Source organism: Amblyomma mixtum, chromosome 3 (assembly GCF_055824585.1).
Source record: "Amblyomma mixtum isolate Tamu chromosome 3, ASM5582458v1, whole genome shotgun sequence".
Taxonomy (NCBI): domain Eukaryota; kingdom Metazoa; phylum Arthropoda; class Arachnida; order Ixodida; family Ixodidae; genus Amblyomma; species Amblyomma mixtum.
In genome coordinates, this window is record NC_143014.1 from 345,928,833 (window position 1) to 345,945,319 (window position 16,487).

The 16,487-nt window shown below is 47.1% G+C and overlaps 1 protein-coding gene across 2 annotated transcripts; it reads left to right on the plus strand.

Moving 5' to 3' along the window:
- The first annotated feature begins 1,439 nt into the window (after positions 1 to 1,439).
- LOC149356242 (uncharacterized) lies at positions 1,440 to 15,625 on the plus strand. 2 transcript variants are annotated; one of them, XM_089584147.1, is made up of 4 exons: positions 1,440 to 4,568; positions 5,829 to 5,936; positions 12,658 to 12,705; positions 14,976 to 15,625. In XM_089584147.1, the coding sequence occupies exons 2-4, from the start codon at positions 5,877 to 5,879 to the stop codon at positions 15,198 to 15,200; spliced, it is 333 nt and encodes a 110-aa protein (XP_089440273.1). In that variant the 5' UTR covers positions 1,440 to 4,568; positions 5,829 to 5,876; the 3' UTR covers positions 15,201 to 15,625. The 2 variants fall into 2 exon arrangements, with proteins under 2 accessions (XP_089440273.1, XP_089440274.1); XM_089584148.1 differs by lacking the exon at positions 12,658 to 12,705.
- Positions 15,626 to 16,487: the final 862 nt, after the last annotated feature.

Here is a 16,487-nt window from a genome sequence, read left to right on the forward strand (position 1 = left end):
CATACAGATTGTATGATATTCTACGATGAATGATCGATGAGGTTATTGCATCATAGAAATTTTTTCAGCAGGGTATTTATTAGGCCGCCCTGCGTCTACAAAGAGCTGAATGACGAGACAGCGTGAAAGCAACAAGCTTGCTCGGTGGTACTCTGACTAAGTCCCTGTATATCTTGGCCGCACTGAATATAAAGCTACCAAGGAGATTTCGAGGTGAGGAATCGAAAGCGACTAGAACAATCTGGAAAACTGGACGCAGTTGCGCGTGGGCACTATAGATCGAGATAAGTCTGGTTGAATCTCGAGGCACAAACGAGATGATAAAGCCGCCGGCAGGTGGCTTTGAGCGCGCAGCGGAAACAGTACTAAGATGAGCGGCATTCCTCTCGTCTCGAATAAGGATTGGCTCGATGCCTCACAACGAAAAGAAAGTAATGCTAAAAAAACACGAACTAAACGCACAAGAAAAAAATACTGATACTTAAAATGCAGAGCGTCCGCAAGCGTCCGAAGTAAGGCTTGAGGCGCAAGACATGTGCAACTTTTGGGCGTGAAAGGCGCTGCTATCATGACGTCATTCCATCAGAGCACACTTCGTAGTAAAGCTCCCCAAGTCGACAAATGACCTTGTTTCTCCCGAAGTAGCGGCGCAGAATCTTTTCACTAAGTCCACAGTGGCGAACGGCCGTCGAGTCTCGTGCACGGCTTGTATTCAGCGTTATGTCGGCGTAGGTTGTGCCGTCAGGTGTCTGTGCGCTGTTGATGTTTGATCCGTAATGGGGCAAGTCGTCGGGCCTTTTCTGCGCGCTGAATTTAGGCGGCGGCGTCCATGTTCTCTTCATCTGTAATGTTCGGGAGATGGGTGTCGAGAGTGGTGGTTGACTCCATAACATGAGCGAGCCTAAACGGTGCCATCAGGAAAGTCTCTTGCACTGCTGTGTTGTAGGCGAAGGCGACGTATGTGAGGATGGTATCCCAGGTCTTGTGTTAGCCGTCCCCATACATGGCGAGCATGCCATAGATAGATTTGTTCAGACACTGTGTAAGACCGTTGCTCTACGGGTGGTGCGCAGTAGTTCGACGTTAACTTCTGTAGCTGCACCCTATTGAAAAAACTCTGCGTGAGTTTGCACGAGAACAGTGATTTTTGTACGATCACGTTCATTTTGCACACAAATGCGCAGAAATTGTGCGTTACCTGTACGCATTCTGTGCGTCCTGTGTGTACATATGCGCGTACTGTGAGCTGATAGACGTTCACGCACACTCTTTGCGTGTAAAAAATCGTGGACTCTCGTGGAGAACTCTCTGTACGTGGACGTCTGCGTGCTGAGAGGGGGCTTGCCGAAGCTGTGCGTGCTTATGTGCGTACTGAGCAAGCTCAGTGAGGCTGCGTGTGGCCATGTGTGCGTTTGCTTGCTTAGTAGCAACTTGTTGAGACTGTAAAGGCCCATTTAGGGTGAAAGCAAACAAGGTTCGAGCATTCAGTTAATGATTACTTCTCAATAATGAGCAATAAGCTCACGTTTTGCTGTTTTATAATTTTCGTCTTGGCGTAAGTACCCATTAATCATTTTCAACTTCAGCAAACAAATAACCAAAAAATTATCTTTTAGTGCAAAATGGTTTCCTTGGATACTGCAGGGACCTGTACATGACAACATGCACACTGAGCAAGAGCTTGTCAACATTGCAAGTTTATAGTAAAATAATGTAAAAAACAAGCTGCTAATGACTCTTACAGCATCCTTCAGTTCTTCCTTTAACCAATCCTGAAAGTTACAGATATCTTATAGATGCATGATGAAAGCCATCCAGAGCACTTATGTTGTTGCCCGTCATGCAGACAGCCATATTTCGAAATCAGAAGCAACACAACCATTTGTTGCTTGCATTCGAAAGGAGTCAATCAATGGAATAACTCTGAAAGGGCAACAGTGTTTGTTAGGTGCAACAAACAAGCTTGGGGATATAATCAGGTTCAATCAAACATGACGTGCAGAAAGCGAATTGTGAGCTGTAACAGGAATGTTACGAGGCAATTTCCAAAACCATTTCCAAAGCAATTTCCAAAGTCATTAGCATAAATTTACATACACGTAAAAAGGCCATGTAAGCCTACACGAAAAGACAGTTTTGAATTCACAGTTGGTGTCAAAAGTTCAGAAATTAGTGCCCTCTCTCAAATTCAGTGACAAATCACAGATCGATTAATTAATTCCCAGTATGGCTCCAGAACAAATCCAATGAATCTCAAATGTGCGAAGTATATATACCACACATGTTGCCTGATTAGCACCAGCATTGCATGATGCATGACGAAGTATCACACTCTTCATTCTTCTTCAATCTGTTTTGAAATTTGCACTACCACAAAGACCATCTGGATGTGCTATTATTCCGTCATATTGCTGAGAGTCACATTCGGAGACCAAGAGCAACACAACAGTGTGCTGCACATGAGTGGATATAATGCACTGGGACAACTGTGCACAGTAAGGAACGCTTGTAAGGCGTCAGGTATTTGCTTGGGGAATGTAATCGAGTTCAGTCATGTTTCATGTGTAGAAAGGAAGATAAAAGTTGTAGCAGAACTATGAAATCCAACATCCAATACTGAACTTCCCCAGGTGATCTACACACACATAAAAAGCACGAAAGGATAAGCTCAGCGGTACTGTTAAGTTTGATGCCCTTTGAGGTTTGACTTGCGCGTCTGTATGCAACCATCAGATACCATCTTGAAGTTACCAGAATGCCCAAAACAACTTTGTTGAACTGTTCTACTCTAAACTGAAATACTTTTCCTTAAAACATTTTTTTTTTGCGACATGCTGTGTAGCTAATTATAAAATAAAGAAAAGAAGCTGATAAAATTTTCTCATCTCAAACGTACTGATAAGTACACAAATCTGAGTGCTTTCAAGAGAGGTGACGCACCCGGTATTCAGTGTCCAGAAGCATACATAATGCTGCAGAATCCTATAGCAAGAAAATTTCTTTTAGTTGACAGATGGCTATGTCTGGTTACAAAGTCAATACCAAGTAAGGCACATATCCTAACCTGCAATTACAGGAAGCTGCACGTGCTTCATAGGCTGTAACTCCGCCAATAACTACTACATATTTCCCACCTCTAGCACGAGTGCGGAATCAATATACAGCATGGAAACAGCAGTTTTGTTGCTTTAGCTTCTTTACTATGCTGTTTAGGCAAGGGACGAGTTGAAATATTTGCATGGGCAGTTCTCGATTGAAGTAACGTAAAAAACATCCGCACTCCTTTCTGCTGAAGCGACTGGTGGACCACTTTTGCATGTCGCATCTCGTATGACTTGCTAAGGGTCCAGACTGACACACGCACTTCGTCAAACCTTCACACAAAACACTCTTCGCTTTTGCTATAAGCTCCGGCCACAGGCAGTAAGTGTCCCGTCACCGTTCACATCGCAAAAGAAGGCAGCGCTCGCAGGCGGTCAGTTTGAGCTGACAGCGACAGGTGTTGCAGGCACACCGCCGACTAAGTTTCCAAGGAAGCCACACTGTAGAAGGGCGCCGTCTTGTAATCGAAACACACCACAGAAACAATGGCCACTGTCGCTGCTTATGAGCCAGGCATTTTTGCAACGAAGTTAGCAGTGCAATAGGCCGAAAGGTTCGACTCATCAAACGACGGCACCGCACTGCTGACCTCATTATCGTTGTCGACCAGACATCCATAGCACATATGCCCCGACGGATCGCTTAATTGGGAGCTGCTACTACTCTTGGATGAGAGCGCGCCCACCGGCAGCACACACCGGTAATCCTTCTTCTTTTGCGATTCCAGCACAGTAACAGCGGCGCGCAAGACAGCCCAGCAGCAGCACGAGAAAAACAAGCGAAGCTCACGGCGGTGATCTCAGAAACCATGCAGCATGTCGGATAGGCTTTGGATTTGACGAGCTAGACCATCCCACTCACGCACGCACGCACGCACGAATGTACCGACACGCATATTAATGCGTCCATGCGTCACAAATTTCTCAAGTTTTTAATGCTAATATGTGCACAAGAACTTAATTATTTTTGTAACGAAAGTTTCATTTGGTTTTAGTTCTTTGCTATCGCACTGCCCAAAAGCATAGAGCCCGAAAGAGACGACCTGGAGGAATGCCTGGAGGCGATGCCTTTCTAAACGGGTCGAAGGAAGCCGGAACTGGCCGAAGCGCTAGCCAACGAACGCAGCGTCTGGGGAGGGACAGCATGGCGGGCCGCGGTCAGCGTTACTACGTTTGTCGTGGTCCTTTGTGGTGCCGAGGGCGTGAACGATCGCTGGCATGAGCATTTGTCACTCTTCCGATATGTGATGTGCCGACAGCAGTGAAATTCGCTGGTGCGATGTACGAAAACGTGGTAAGGTGCTGAGTAAACCTGTGTTTATAGCGTGCGTCAGCGGGCTCGACGGATAGCGCGTCGTCCTTTGCGCGCCTTCACTGGAAACGCTATGCGGACGGTGGGGCTCATTTCCTCCATGGCGGAGCAGCTGGTGGGAGACCACTACCCGGGTGACATCTCGCATCTTGGGGGTAAGTTAATTTTCTTCGAACCTGTTCATTATTTCAAAGCCTTTGCGCACAACTGGCCACGTCAACACAGCTAGTACAGAGACGCGAAGACGCAGTGCGTATCGCGGCAGCACGCAGCGCTGAAAGGTTGTTTGCTGGCGGCACACGGGCATGAATGCGCGTGTAGTGTCAGTGGTCACACGGTCATGGTCAGTATGCCATGCAAATATGCACAGCTGATCCGATCGCGGGGTGCACGATATCGGCGCCGTACTGCCGCCGTACTGCCATTCATCTCTCGCCGAGAATGGAATATGTGCCCACCAATAGATCTTCGGCCCGGGCTTTACATTCTCGCCGCATGTTACGCTGTAATTGAAGTAACAGCGCTCGAGCAGTTTAACTACGTAGACTGCGATTCAGCTGTATGCGTTTGGATTGAGCTTCCTCCTCTTTCACTTGTATTTCACTTGTACTTTTATAAATTGTGTATTTAAGGTACGAAGCTCCATATGATCCAGCTGCGTTCGTACTTATAGCCGAGCCAGTGTAGTCGAGCCTTGAATAGCAGAACGGTGAGATAAAAACAAATTGCTCTGAAGTTTTTCGCCTCTATTTTGGCATTCGCTTTTTCATACTTTGGCTCGGAGCTGAAATGGTACAAACAACTGCAAAATGCACACAGGTGCCCTAGCTCCATTTGCCCTAAATCCCGAAGTTGCAGTGAAATTTAAGGATAATTGAGCCTTTAATATGTACGAAGAATAAACTTGATTGTTTCATGATTATAACCAATGGCGCAAATAAATCTGACTTTGACTTAAATATGCTGAGGTACCTCTCCAATACCTTATTTGATGTTAAAGGAAAAAGTGTGGTTTTTCTGCAATTGGCACTATTAATTCATCATACCTTTGAGAATGTGAAATCATTGCTAATCATGGCAGATTTCAAATTGAGGGACGCATGCAGAATTTGAAGCAAACCAGCCTTCTACTGAAAATATCGTCCTGCTGTGGTCTGTTCTTCTGAATGGTGGCATGTATTGTAGAAACGATGCTGGATATCGATATGCAAGTGATGTCTCGTCTGAGGCTAGGTTGTGAATGACTGCCGTGGTTATGAATTTCTTGTTGCCTGGCCCACTTCGAAATGTGGTTAAACAGTTGTGTTCCATTCTGCGACCGGCTCCTTTTTGTGCCTTGCACTTTGCCTTACATGCTTGATTCTAGTCCATTTTTTGCACTGTGCTGCTGTTAAATGTGTCTTTTTACCTTGCAGCAATCTCCACATAGCTTTACCAGCAATGCCTCTTCCAAGCTCTCCAGTATGGCTGTGCCAGCCTTTCACTTGGTGCTAGGATGCCCAGCAAGCAAGCAGGCTTTTGAGGTAAGCACTGAAGACATCTTCCGACACAAGTAGCTTTTATTTTCCTAGTCCACTGCTACTTGTGTGACCCCTCGAGTAAAGATCAGGTTCTTCTTCTTCTTTGCACTACAGGTGCACCGCCAGAGACGGTTGGTAACTCGAACTGAAGCTCTTCGCACCAGGGGTGCCACGTCAGAGACGCTCGTGTGATCAGTTGACACGCAGGGATAAAAAAAAGGCAATAACTGAGGTTTATGTACAGATATTTACAGCGTACAGAAGTTTAGACACTCGAGACAAATTAAACGGCAAAAGACAAACAACAAAAAGGTGGATCTGGCTAATACTAGGGGAGGCCCCTACTCGGCGTGGCCGAAGATGCGTTGCATCTCACCTTAGCCCAGAACCCCGCTTCCAGCTCCGGGGCCCGGTTTTAAAGCCCTAAAGGCCCGGCCCACATTCCATAGCTTCCAATCATATTGTGCTCTCAACATGATTGGTTCTTCAAGAGCCTGGCCAGCCCTCCAGCTGCCGTAAAATAGAGCTCTCTCTCCACCACAAAATAAAAACAAACACAAATAGACATCCGTGCCAGCACGTGTGCGAATCAGTACTGCGGGTGGGGGGACACCCGTATACCTGCCGGCGCGTTCGCGAGCGGCCGCGTTCCAAGAAAGGAGACGCTTCGCTTTGAGCACCCCCAGCCGCGTTCCGATGACCCCGCGAACGCTACCGAACCCTTACACGCCCTTCCCAAGATTCTACAAAGGGCTCAAATGCCACTTTTAGAATTATAACAAAGGGATCGGTACGGGTCACAAAACCACCCTGTGGGTGACATACCGCAGCTACACCAGCGCTGGCACCAACAAAACCAAAACCAAAAACAAAATGCAAAATGCACACACAACATCAGCAAATTCCACAAATTCACACGGTGGCATGCCTGCCGTGCGCCGTAACACGCGTCCAAGTTGGTGCGTTGCACCCAGTTCACCAGCATGCACACCCGCGTCCTGCTCGACACACACACCGACACTCACAACTAGAGCGTTCAGTAGCACTGATATGGGCCACGTGAGCCTCCTTAGTCGCACCGAGCGTCCCTGTGCGCGTTCGAGCCCACACGTGCCTCATTCGACACGATTAACACCTAATGGCCACTATGCTCGTCAGGCTGGTGCCACAGCGGGGCGTGAACTGAAAAGACGGTGCCCTCCAGGATCAAAAACGTCCTGGTCATCGATAGGTGAAAATCTCTGACCATGCGACGCACTTGAGAGCACTCTCTCTCCGGCGCACCAGTACGACACGCGTGGTGCGTAAAGAGCATAGCCCCTGGCCCGTCCAAATATAGCAGTACAGCCAGTCTCGCTACACTTGATACGCCGACCTCTAGCACGGAACATACTGTTCCTCGCATCGACTTTCAGCGTGAAAACCACGCACCTGCCTCCTGCCACTCCACCTCGCCCGGGGTCATCTGCACCTTTACTGCACGAGCAAACTTTGAAACCGCCGCTCCGTGCTTGATCAGCGCCCGCTGGCCCCGTGGCATAGTCTGACTCCGAGGCTCCATGAGCTTCCTGACAGTCACTTGACCCGGGCTTGCCTTGCGGCAAGTCGCCACACCTTTCCGGGTCCTCAACTGACCTGGTCGGGCACACACCGGGTGCGTTCATCTGCGCGGCGTTCTGCCCGGTCGGCCCAACAGGCCCACCTCCGCTCTTTGCCTCGGATGAAGGGCTCTTGCCACCAGAAACGCTACGGGGCACTTCATGCTCCATACCCGACACAGTGTGCGGTTGCGGCGACGCCAGACTTCCTCCTTTCACTCGCTCGCCGATCTGACGTCTGTCCTCACCGACCGTTTCCTGCTGCACGAAATGCTCTTTTTCACAGCTTGCTTGGGACTGCGTTTTCGGAATTGTCAGAGTGACTTCCAACAATCCTGAACTCGCGTCCGCGTCCCTGGTCTCATTAGGGGTTGAGCTAACTTGTGCAGCTGGATCGTCGGAGTGCGCGTTCACCGCCTCGACTACCGCGACGCTGCGTTCCGTCACGATACTTTCTTCACGAGAGATTGCACTTTCGTGGAAAGCTGGCTCCCTCTTTTCTTCTGCCTGGCTGTTTTCTTGACCTGTGCTTGACAGGTATATTCCTTTGTCTTCCAGCACAGGCGGCCTCGCCTCTCGAGACTCGGAGTAGTTGTCCCTCGCTAGTTCACTAGCTCTCTTAGACTCCTTGAGCTCAGCGAGCTCCAGCGCTAGCTGCTGGCGCTTTGCTTCTAATTCCTCCAAGACGCACTTAACATCCTGAGGTTTCTCCTCGCACAGTGGCGCCTTTCCTCCATTTACTTTCGCAAGTTCAGCCTGAAAGTACGCTAAGCGCGCCTTCGCTAATTCCACTTGGTACCTCACATCAAGTGAGGGCAGGCTTGGATAGCTCTCCATACCGCCTTCCGTACCCCTCAGATGTCCTATCGGCTCGAACACAGGGACGTGAACAATGCGACCAAGGAAACTCACGGTTTCGATGCGTCGATCCGCATTGCCAGCTCCTTGGCGTCGGGGTCCACCGCCACTTTCCCCGGACGCTGCGATGAGCTGTCGCACGCCGCTGGTCCGCCGCCGGTGATCGTCGAGTTCCCGACGCGCTGCTTCCTTGACCGGACGCAGTCCCGCGTCGCTGGACTACTGCCGTGGTCCTTGCGTCCTTGCCGCCGTGTCTCCGCAGGTCCGTTCACGATCGCTGACCTGTCGCCTTGTCGTCACCTTTCTCCCTGCCTTGTCTTCTTCCTGCGCCGTCTTCCGATGGCCGCAGGATCCTGTCGACTGCGCCAGTAAAGATCAGGTTCTTCTTCTTCTTTGCACTACAGGTGCACCGCCAGAGACGGTTGGTAACTCGAACTGAAGCTCTTCGCACCAGGGGTGCCACGTCAGAGACGCTCGTGTGATCAGTTGACACGCAGGGATAAAAAAAAGGCAATAACTGAGGTTTATGTACAGATATTTACAGCGTATAGAAGTTTAGACACTCGAGACAAATTAAACGGCAAAAGACAAACAACAAAAAGGTGGATCTGGCTAATACTAGGGGAGGCCCCTGCTCGGCGTTGCCGAAGATGCGTTGCATCTGACCTTAGCGCAGAACCCCGCTTCCAGCTCCGGGGCCCGGTTTTAAAGCCCTAAAGGCCCGGCCCACATTCCATAGCTTCCAATCATGCTGCGGTCTCAACATGATTGGTTCTTCAAGGGCATGTCCAGCCCTCCGGCTTCAACAAGGTAAAACCACCCTCTCTACCACTAAATAAACAAAAACAAACACAAATAGACATCCGTGCCAGCACGTGTGCGAATCAGTACCGCGGGTGGGGGGACACCCGTATACCTGCCGGCGCGTTCGCGAGCGGCCGCGTTCCAAGAAAGGAGACGCTTCGCTTTGAGCACCCCAGCCGCATTCTGATGACCCCCGCGAACGCTACCGAACCCTTACACCTCGTTATGTTGATTTTGGCAAGTTAGGTTGCCTATTAAGGGCTCTCTTTTGTTTTTCACCTGCTGCTGTGGCCTACTGCATTGGTGTTCGGCTACTGAGCCCAAAGACGCGGCATTGAATTGTGGTGGCTTCGTTTCGACAAGGCGAAATGCATATTTGCTCGTGTGTTATGCAATGTCAGTGCATGTTAAAGAATCTTTGGTGGTCGAAATTTATGCACAGCCCTCCTCTATGAATGGAGCTATTGTTCAACTTTGAGGCATTAAAGGGACACTGATGGCAAGCTGAAGTTGACCTGTGATGATGAAGTTCCGCATCCTAACCACAAAGACGACACTTTTTCTGAAAGTGGAGCTTTATAAGCCAGAGAAAGCAAAACATACAATTTTCATCAGCACCGGCTGATTTCGGAAGTAAATTGCGATGCGCTGACTCCGTTTTTTTTTTTGGCACAGATTCCAGAGGCTAGGCTGAACTGCCATTCACCTCAGAACGGTTATCATGGAGTCCTTTGTGTAGACTTCATGAGTTCAAATCGAGTGGCGGGAAAATTATTAAATGTAATTTTTGCGCCAGTCATTGTGTTGATGGCCTTTGCACTGCTGTTAAAAACCGGGATAGCAGTATGGTATCCCATAAAACTAGGTTCAGGACTTGCAGGAAGTGGTTTATCACATTCCGCTAGCTTGTGCAAGAAACTACTTCAGGGATATGTGCAGGTGTCTTTAATGTGTTCCTGAGTGAGCACTAACTCGTTAGGGGGAAGGCAGCTTCTAATCTGGCACTACAGTGCCAATGTCGTGAGTGTAAATCATAAGATGACCCATCAGTATGTACGCCTGATTTCTGTGACACTTCAGTGGTGTATAGAAGTGGTAAACAAATCTGTAAGGTATTTGATGCATATCTCCAAGGCAACGGCTGTATGAGTAGCGAAGCCATTAGTCAATCTTCAACGGAAAGAATTTTCTCTTTTAGATGACGTGCTTGTATATCAGTGACAGTTATTTGTTGTCCTGCCTTTCGCTGGTGTGAGTCATGTGTGGCGCATCTTCATGCGAGCCTTCTTTTCCTTTACAAAAAATTCAATTGATAGTCCAACCTGTTTTCTTCTCTTTTCCTGTGTTGCATCTTTTGGCTGGTTTTAAATCTGTAACTGAGCTCAGACCGTGATAATTACAGCCGGTAAACAGGGCTACTGAATGTGAGCTTGGCATACATGCGTACTGTATGTGTGAAAGTGCAGTTTACAATATTCAGAAATGCTTGATAGCCTTACAAGAATCTAAAATTTTGTTGGAATTCCTATTTGTTCTCTGTTCAATTGTCGAGAGTTTTTCCGCTTCATCGTGTGATTAGAGCCACTTTGGTACTTAAGCTGAAATCTTTTCTTTAGCCTGCATGTTTCTCACTTTTGGGACAGAAACGTGGAGGCTAATGAAGAGAGTTCAGCTTAAAAGAGTATAGACACCTAATCTTGGTGGCATGTTTTCTTCTCTATAATGATGCGGAAGACACTACTGTGCATGAATCTCCATCTGGTATTCGTGTGAGACCGCTAAATAATTTATAATCAACTTTTTCTGCCATCCTGTTTCGGTGAACAATTTGACTATGGCTATGACATCAAAGAGAGCTTATAGGTCACGTGAGGCGTGGAAAAACTGCACTTATAATCGCTGCTTCATCGTTTTAATTCGCTACAGCGCTGACGCCAGCATTCCTTAAGAGCCAGAAGTACCAATTGTATTGCAGTTTTTCATGCCTCACGTGACCAATAACCTCGCTTTGAAGTCACAGCCATCATTCAGCTGTCGAAACCGAAACAAATACAGCAGGAGAAAGAAATTTGATTATAAATTATTTAGCGGTCATAGGAGGATGCCATGTGGTAATCCGTGTATAATACTTTATGCCTTATTACAAAGAAAAAAACACGTGCCAAACGATAAGGACAGCAAAGTGAGCTATGGAAAGAAAAATGATAAGTCTAACATTAAGAGACCAAAAGGGGGCGGACTGGGTGAGGGAACAAATGCGGGTTAATGACATGCTACTTGAAATTAAGAGGAAGAAATGGGCCGGGGCGGGGCTTGTAATGGGAAGACAACATAACCGCTGGTCCTTAAGGGTAATGGAGTGGATTCCAAAATAATGCAAGCATAGCAGGGGGCGGCAGAAAGTTAGATGGGCGGATGAGATGAAGAAGTTCGCGGGGATATGGTGGCCACACCTAGCAAAGGACAGGGTTAATGTGGAGACATGGGTGAGTCCTTTGCCCTGCAGTGGGCCTTGTCAGGCTGATGATGATGGTATGTGTCGCACCTGCTGCTTCGTGCTATCAGCTGGCCCATGCTTGGCCGACCAGACTAGCCAAATTTGTGATGTGGGTTTTCTGTTGCACCTGCATTTGTGTACACAGAGGACTTGAATGGTAGCAGGCGATGCTGTGCATGTGTTCACGCCACAGCACACATGACCCACACTGAAAGCTTCTCTGCCTTTAGTAAGACAGCTGCGTCAGTCTGGGGCATAACGTATCCCAGTGCTAGAGTATGAGTAAATTGCTCTGGAATTTTAATCTGGTATCAGGTAGCATAGCGCAAAAGAAGGCTAGCGCGGCTGCCTAATATTCTCTTGGGCAGCTGTGTTGGATTTTCAGTGCCTGTTAGTGTAATCCGTGAAAGTTCACTGTAACCCATTCGTTTCGATGTAAATTAGGAAGTCCTTAGAGCCCTGTACTTTTTAATGATAATAACAAGGTAATGCAGTAATTCAATTGTACCTGTTCTCTTTCAACACAGTAAAGTGCTGCTGGGTCGAGATCACAGTTTTACTTTGTAGGTGTGCTCAGGCTGTCATCATCATCATCAGCAGCAGCAGCAGCAGCCTGACTACACCCACTGCAGGGCAAAGCCTCTCCCATGTCTCTCCAATTTTGTCTGTCCTTTGCCACTTGCGGCCACTGTATCCCCACAAACTTCTTAATCTCATCCACCCACCATTTTTTCCTGTCTGTGTGTCTTCTTCGCCATTCTGAAATTCATTCATACAAATGGATTGATGCACGTAGTGTCAGGTGCGTAATGTGATACCACCAGCTCACCCCAAGCTGTGCTCAGATTTGCCTCATTGCTGCAGGAGCAAGAAGGCAGGCTTGAGGCTGAGTGGTGCAAAAACATGATTTTTCAAGAATGTCTTTGTGGAAATTGCAATTAATCATGTGAATTTGCTTTCATTTTAGGAGCTGCACACAAGCTGTGCGCCTTTCCATGCTGATCATGCTGGCCAGGTACGCTTATGGTTACATTACTAGGTTGTTTTCATAATGGCAGTTGTGGATTTCTGTGTGGTTTTAAAACATAAATTGTATAAGTATTTGCCCTGCCACAAAAGTATAGTGGTGCATTCAAGGCCAGTGTTACAAAGGGATGTTTTGATTGCTGCAAGAACTTGAAGGCCCCTGTGTGGTCACTGTGGAAGGCCCCCTCCCTACTTAGGAATTGCTATTTGGGTTACTCAGTCATTTGGCAGAGGAATAGTGTATAGAGATAAGGGATGGAAGAATGCTTCCAACTAAAGAAAAAAATCCAGCAAGCAGTCATAGAAGCAGAAGTACAAAAATGGCAAGGCTTTCTCTAATTTACATCGAATCTTTTTCACTTAGACTTCTTATTGCATAGAACGGCTGATGCTTGGCTTACACACATATTTTCTTTAGGTATGCAGTAGGTCTCACATTCTTGTATGATATGGTCACGGTGCCAAAAAATGATGGTGGTGTTAGAAAACTCGGAATATAGAGGAATTTTATTGCTGACCTTATGGAGAACTATGGTAGCTGTGCAGTCGTTATAAATATCTTCCAATATTTTCACATAACACTCTTCTACACCCTGATTCCACAATGCCTGCATGACAGCTGTGGTTCCACCGAGTCAATTGCTGTCTGGTAGTCAATGAAGGCTATATATTGGGGTTGGTTATATTCTGCCCATTTCTCTATCACCTGATTGATTGCATGAATGTGGTCTCTTGTTGAGTATCCTTTACGAAAGCCTGCCTGATCATTTGGTTGATTGAATTCGAAGGTTGTCCTGACTCTATTAGTGATTACCTTAGTAAATACCTTGTAGACAATGGATAGTAAGCTGATTGGTCTGTAAATCTTCAAGTCCTTGACATCTTCTTTCTTATGAGTTAAAATAATGTTCGCATTCTTCCAAGCTCCTGATACGCTCGTGGTCACGAGGCAAGCGTGTACAGGGTGGCTAGTTTCTCTAGCACAATCTCTCCTTCGTCCTTCAACAAATCTGCTGTTACCTGATCCTCACCAGCTGCTTTACCCCTTTGCATTGCTCCTGAGGCTTTCTTTACTTCCTCCCTCGTTACTGGCGGGATGTCCCATTGCTATGCTCTACTGCCTCTCTCCGTAACGTTCTGATTACATTCACTACTGTAGCGATTTGTGCAGAACTCTTCGGCTACTTTAACTATCTTATCCATATTGCTTATGACATTGCCCTCTTTGTCTTTTAGCGCATAAATCTGGTTTTTACCTGTGATTAGTTTTCTCTTCACTGATTTTAGGCTACCTCCATGCTTTAGAGCATGCTAGGTTTTCTCCATGTTAAACTTTCTTATGTTGGCTACCTTGCACTTATAAATAACTTCGATAGCTCTCCTAGTTCTATTCTATCTCTGAAGTTAGACGTCCTCATGCTTTGGCGTTTCTTCATCAGACCTTTCGTCTCCTGAGATACCTTGCAGGTATCCTCTCGAATGATCTGACCACCTACTTCTGCAGCACGCTCCAATGAATTTAAATATGTATTTAAAGATAACAGTTAAGGTGGGAGATTGAGCTTCGAGATTTGCACTTCATCTTGGGAGTTATGCCACTGCTACACAGAATACTTGATCGCCGTAGAGATATTTCATCATCTCGCACCAAGCTGCTGTGGCGCCACTGTCACAGTTGATAATTTTGCTGGGAAGCTGTTGTAGTGCTCACACAGTTTTGAAAAGGTGGTATTCATTGTATTTGTGCTATTGGCAACAGTGATAATATGCTTGCTGCAGTGTTTTGTGGCTAGCCTTCTTTTTTTTTTAGTGAAATAAGTTGTACATTTCATGTTGAGTATTCTTTCAGCGATTAAATTGCTTTGATTTTATTCCTTAGTGTATAGTTGCGAGTGCTCCATGTCTGAGTGCAAATTTCTACCACTGAAAAGCCTTCAAAATCTTAATAGATGTCCACACTATTCTAGGGACTCAGTGGCTATTGGAAATGCCCATTTAGCTGTATTCAAGTGCCGTTGAGTTAATAGCCATTTGAAAGCCTTCAAAATGCCTGTGTGACACGGTTATTAGATTTTGTGCAGGTTTGATGCTGAGCAGTCTGCGTGCTTGAGTCGGGTTTTCCAGTGTCTGTATTTCAAACCTGAAACTTTTCGAAATCATCATTGGTTCATTAATGGAAGAAGTACTTGTGCCCTTTTCTGGAATTTCCAGAAAACAGATTAACTGAATTTTTTTGCATATACTCCTACCTTTCTGCAGGTGCTGCATAGTGAGAACCTGTATCAAGACGCCAACCTGCTGGACTTGGAGAAACTGAAGAAATTGTTTAGCCACTGTGTGGCACCCATCATGAGGGATGTGGCATTAATAAAGCCAGTTAAGGTGACCTTATCTATGTCCTTTTGCAAGCATGCTACACACATGAGAGCCATCCCACGAAGCACCGTTTCTGCAAAGCTTGTTATCTCACAACATGCATGCTGAATGAGGCAGTGACAGACAGATGAGGAGGCCTTAATGCAGTACATTAGCGTACCGTGTTGAGCAGTGATGTAGGAGCCTTGCAGCCATGCAAGGTATTATCGGTATCATGATGGTAACTCCATTAGACACTGTCTAGTGCTCTGTGAGCCAGACTCGGCTCTTGAACATTCTGGGACTCACCCTTGGCTCTCGGACATTCTGGAAGCCTCACCCGGCTTGCGCATATTACGCGAGGATGTCTCCTGCTGTACGAGCCTTACGCGGCTTGCGCACTTATGTGAGAGATGTCTCGCGTTTGCGAGCTTGCTCGGCTTGCGCAAATTATGTGAAATATGTCTCGCGTTCTGCGACCTCGTTCAATCGTCGCATTTTGCGTGGCAATAAACACGCAAAGATAGGCACGCAGAATTCACGCTCAATATTTTCAATAGGGCAGTTCAGAATGGCTTCGGTGAGCTCAGCGGTAAATGATGTTCACCTACCCGTGATGAGAATGCATGGGGCGCCATAGCGCAAAAGCATCTGCTCCACAAAAATGCTGCAAATTGAACCTTAGTACCTCTCAAGAGCGCTCATTCATCGAGAAGGGGTCAGGTAGGTTGTTGCTACAATGATCTACTTGAAGCCCGATGTTTACGATCGGAAGGAGCCGACGAGATGAATTCCAATGTATAGAAATGGAGTACTCGGTTGTGATATGGGCTTCAAAAATTCTAGCTGATCTGTCCGGGAGCGTCTCTCGTAGGTGACATTCATGGCATGCTTTCGCACAGCGTGCGACGTCGGCGTACAATCTTGGGCAGTAGCACTGACCTTCAATTCGACGAACGTTGTGAGTAAACCCGAGCTGTACATTTGTTGGTTCGTCGTGCAAAGCCTGCATATTTTCTTCTCGGGACATGTTCGGAACGACGAGGACGTACGCGTTCTTGTCTTTGGCGAAGTTCTTCATGAGCGTACAATTCGCACACACAAAGAGGACAAACCGTGCTTCAGCAGTGCTGGGTGTGAAGCAGCGTTGCGTTCCTGATGCTGGATGAGATTCTGTTGAATGATGGAGCGCTGGTGGTGCCCGAAGTCGCTGGCGCTTATCGATCCCAAAAAGGCATCTTCCTTATCCTCTTCTGGCGTCTTCCCGTTAGGGGCTCCAACTAGGCAGTCCACTTCGGTGTACGTGCGTCCACATTTCTAGACGACAATGAGGTTAAACTCATGAAGTCAAAGGCTCCGCCATGCGGATGGCCGGACGGGTCCTTCAAATTTTTAAGCCAACACAGGGCGCTGTGA

Bases quoted from the DNA above. Each gene is read 5' to 3' on its own strand.
- LOC149356242 (XM_089584147.1), top strand. From the start codon at position 5,877: ATGGCTGTGCCAGCCTTTCACTTGGTGCTAGGATGCCCAGCAAGCAAG. The intron at 5,937-12,657 runs GTAAGCACTGAA...CTTTCATTTTAG, and splicing joins CAAGCAAGCAGGCTTTTGAG to GAGCTGCACACAAGCTGTGC. The intron at 12,706-14,975 runs GTACGCTTATGG...ACCTTTCTGCAG, and splicing joins ATGCTGATCATGCTGGCCAG to GTGCTGCATAGTGAGAACCT.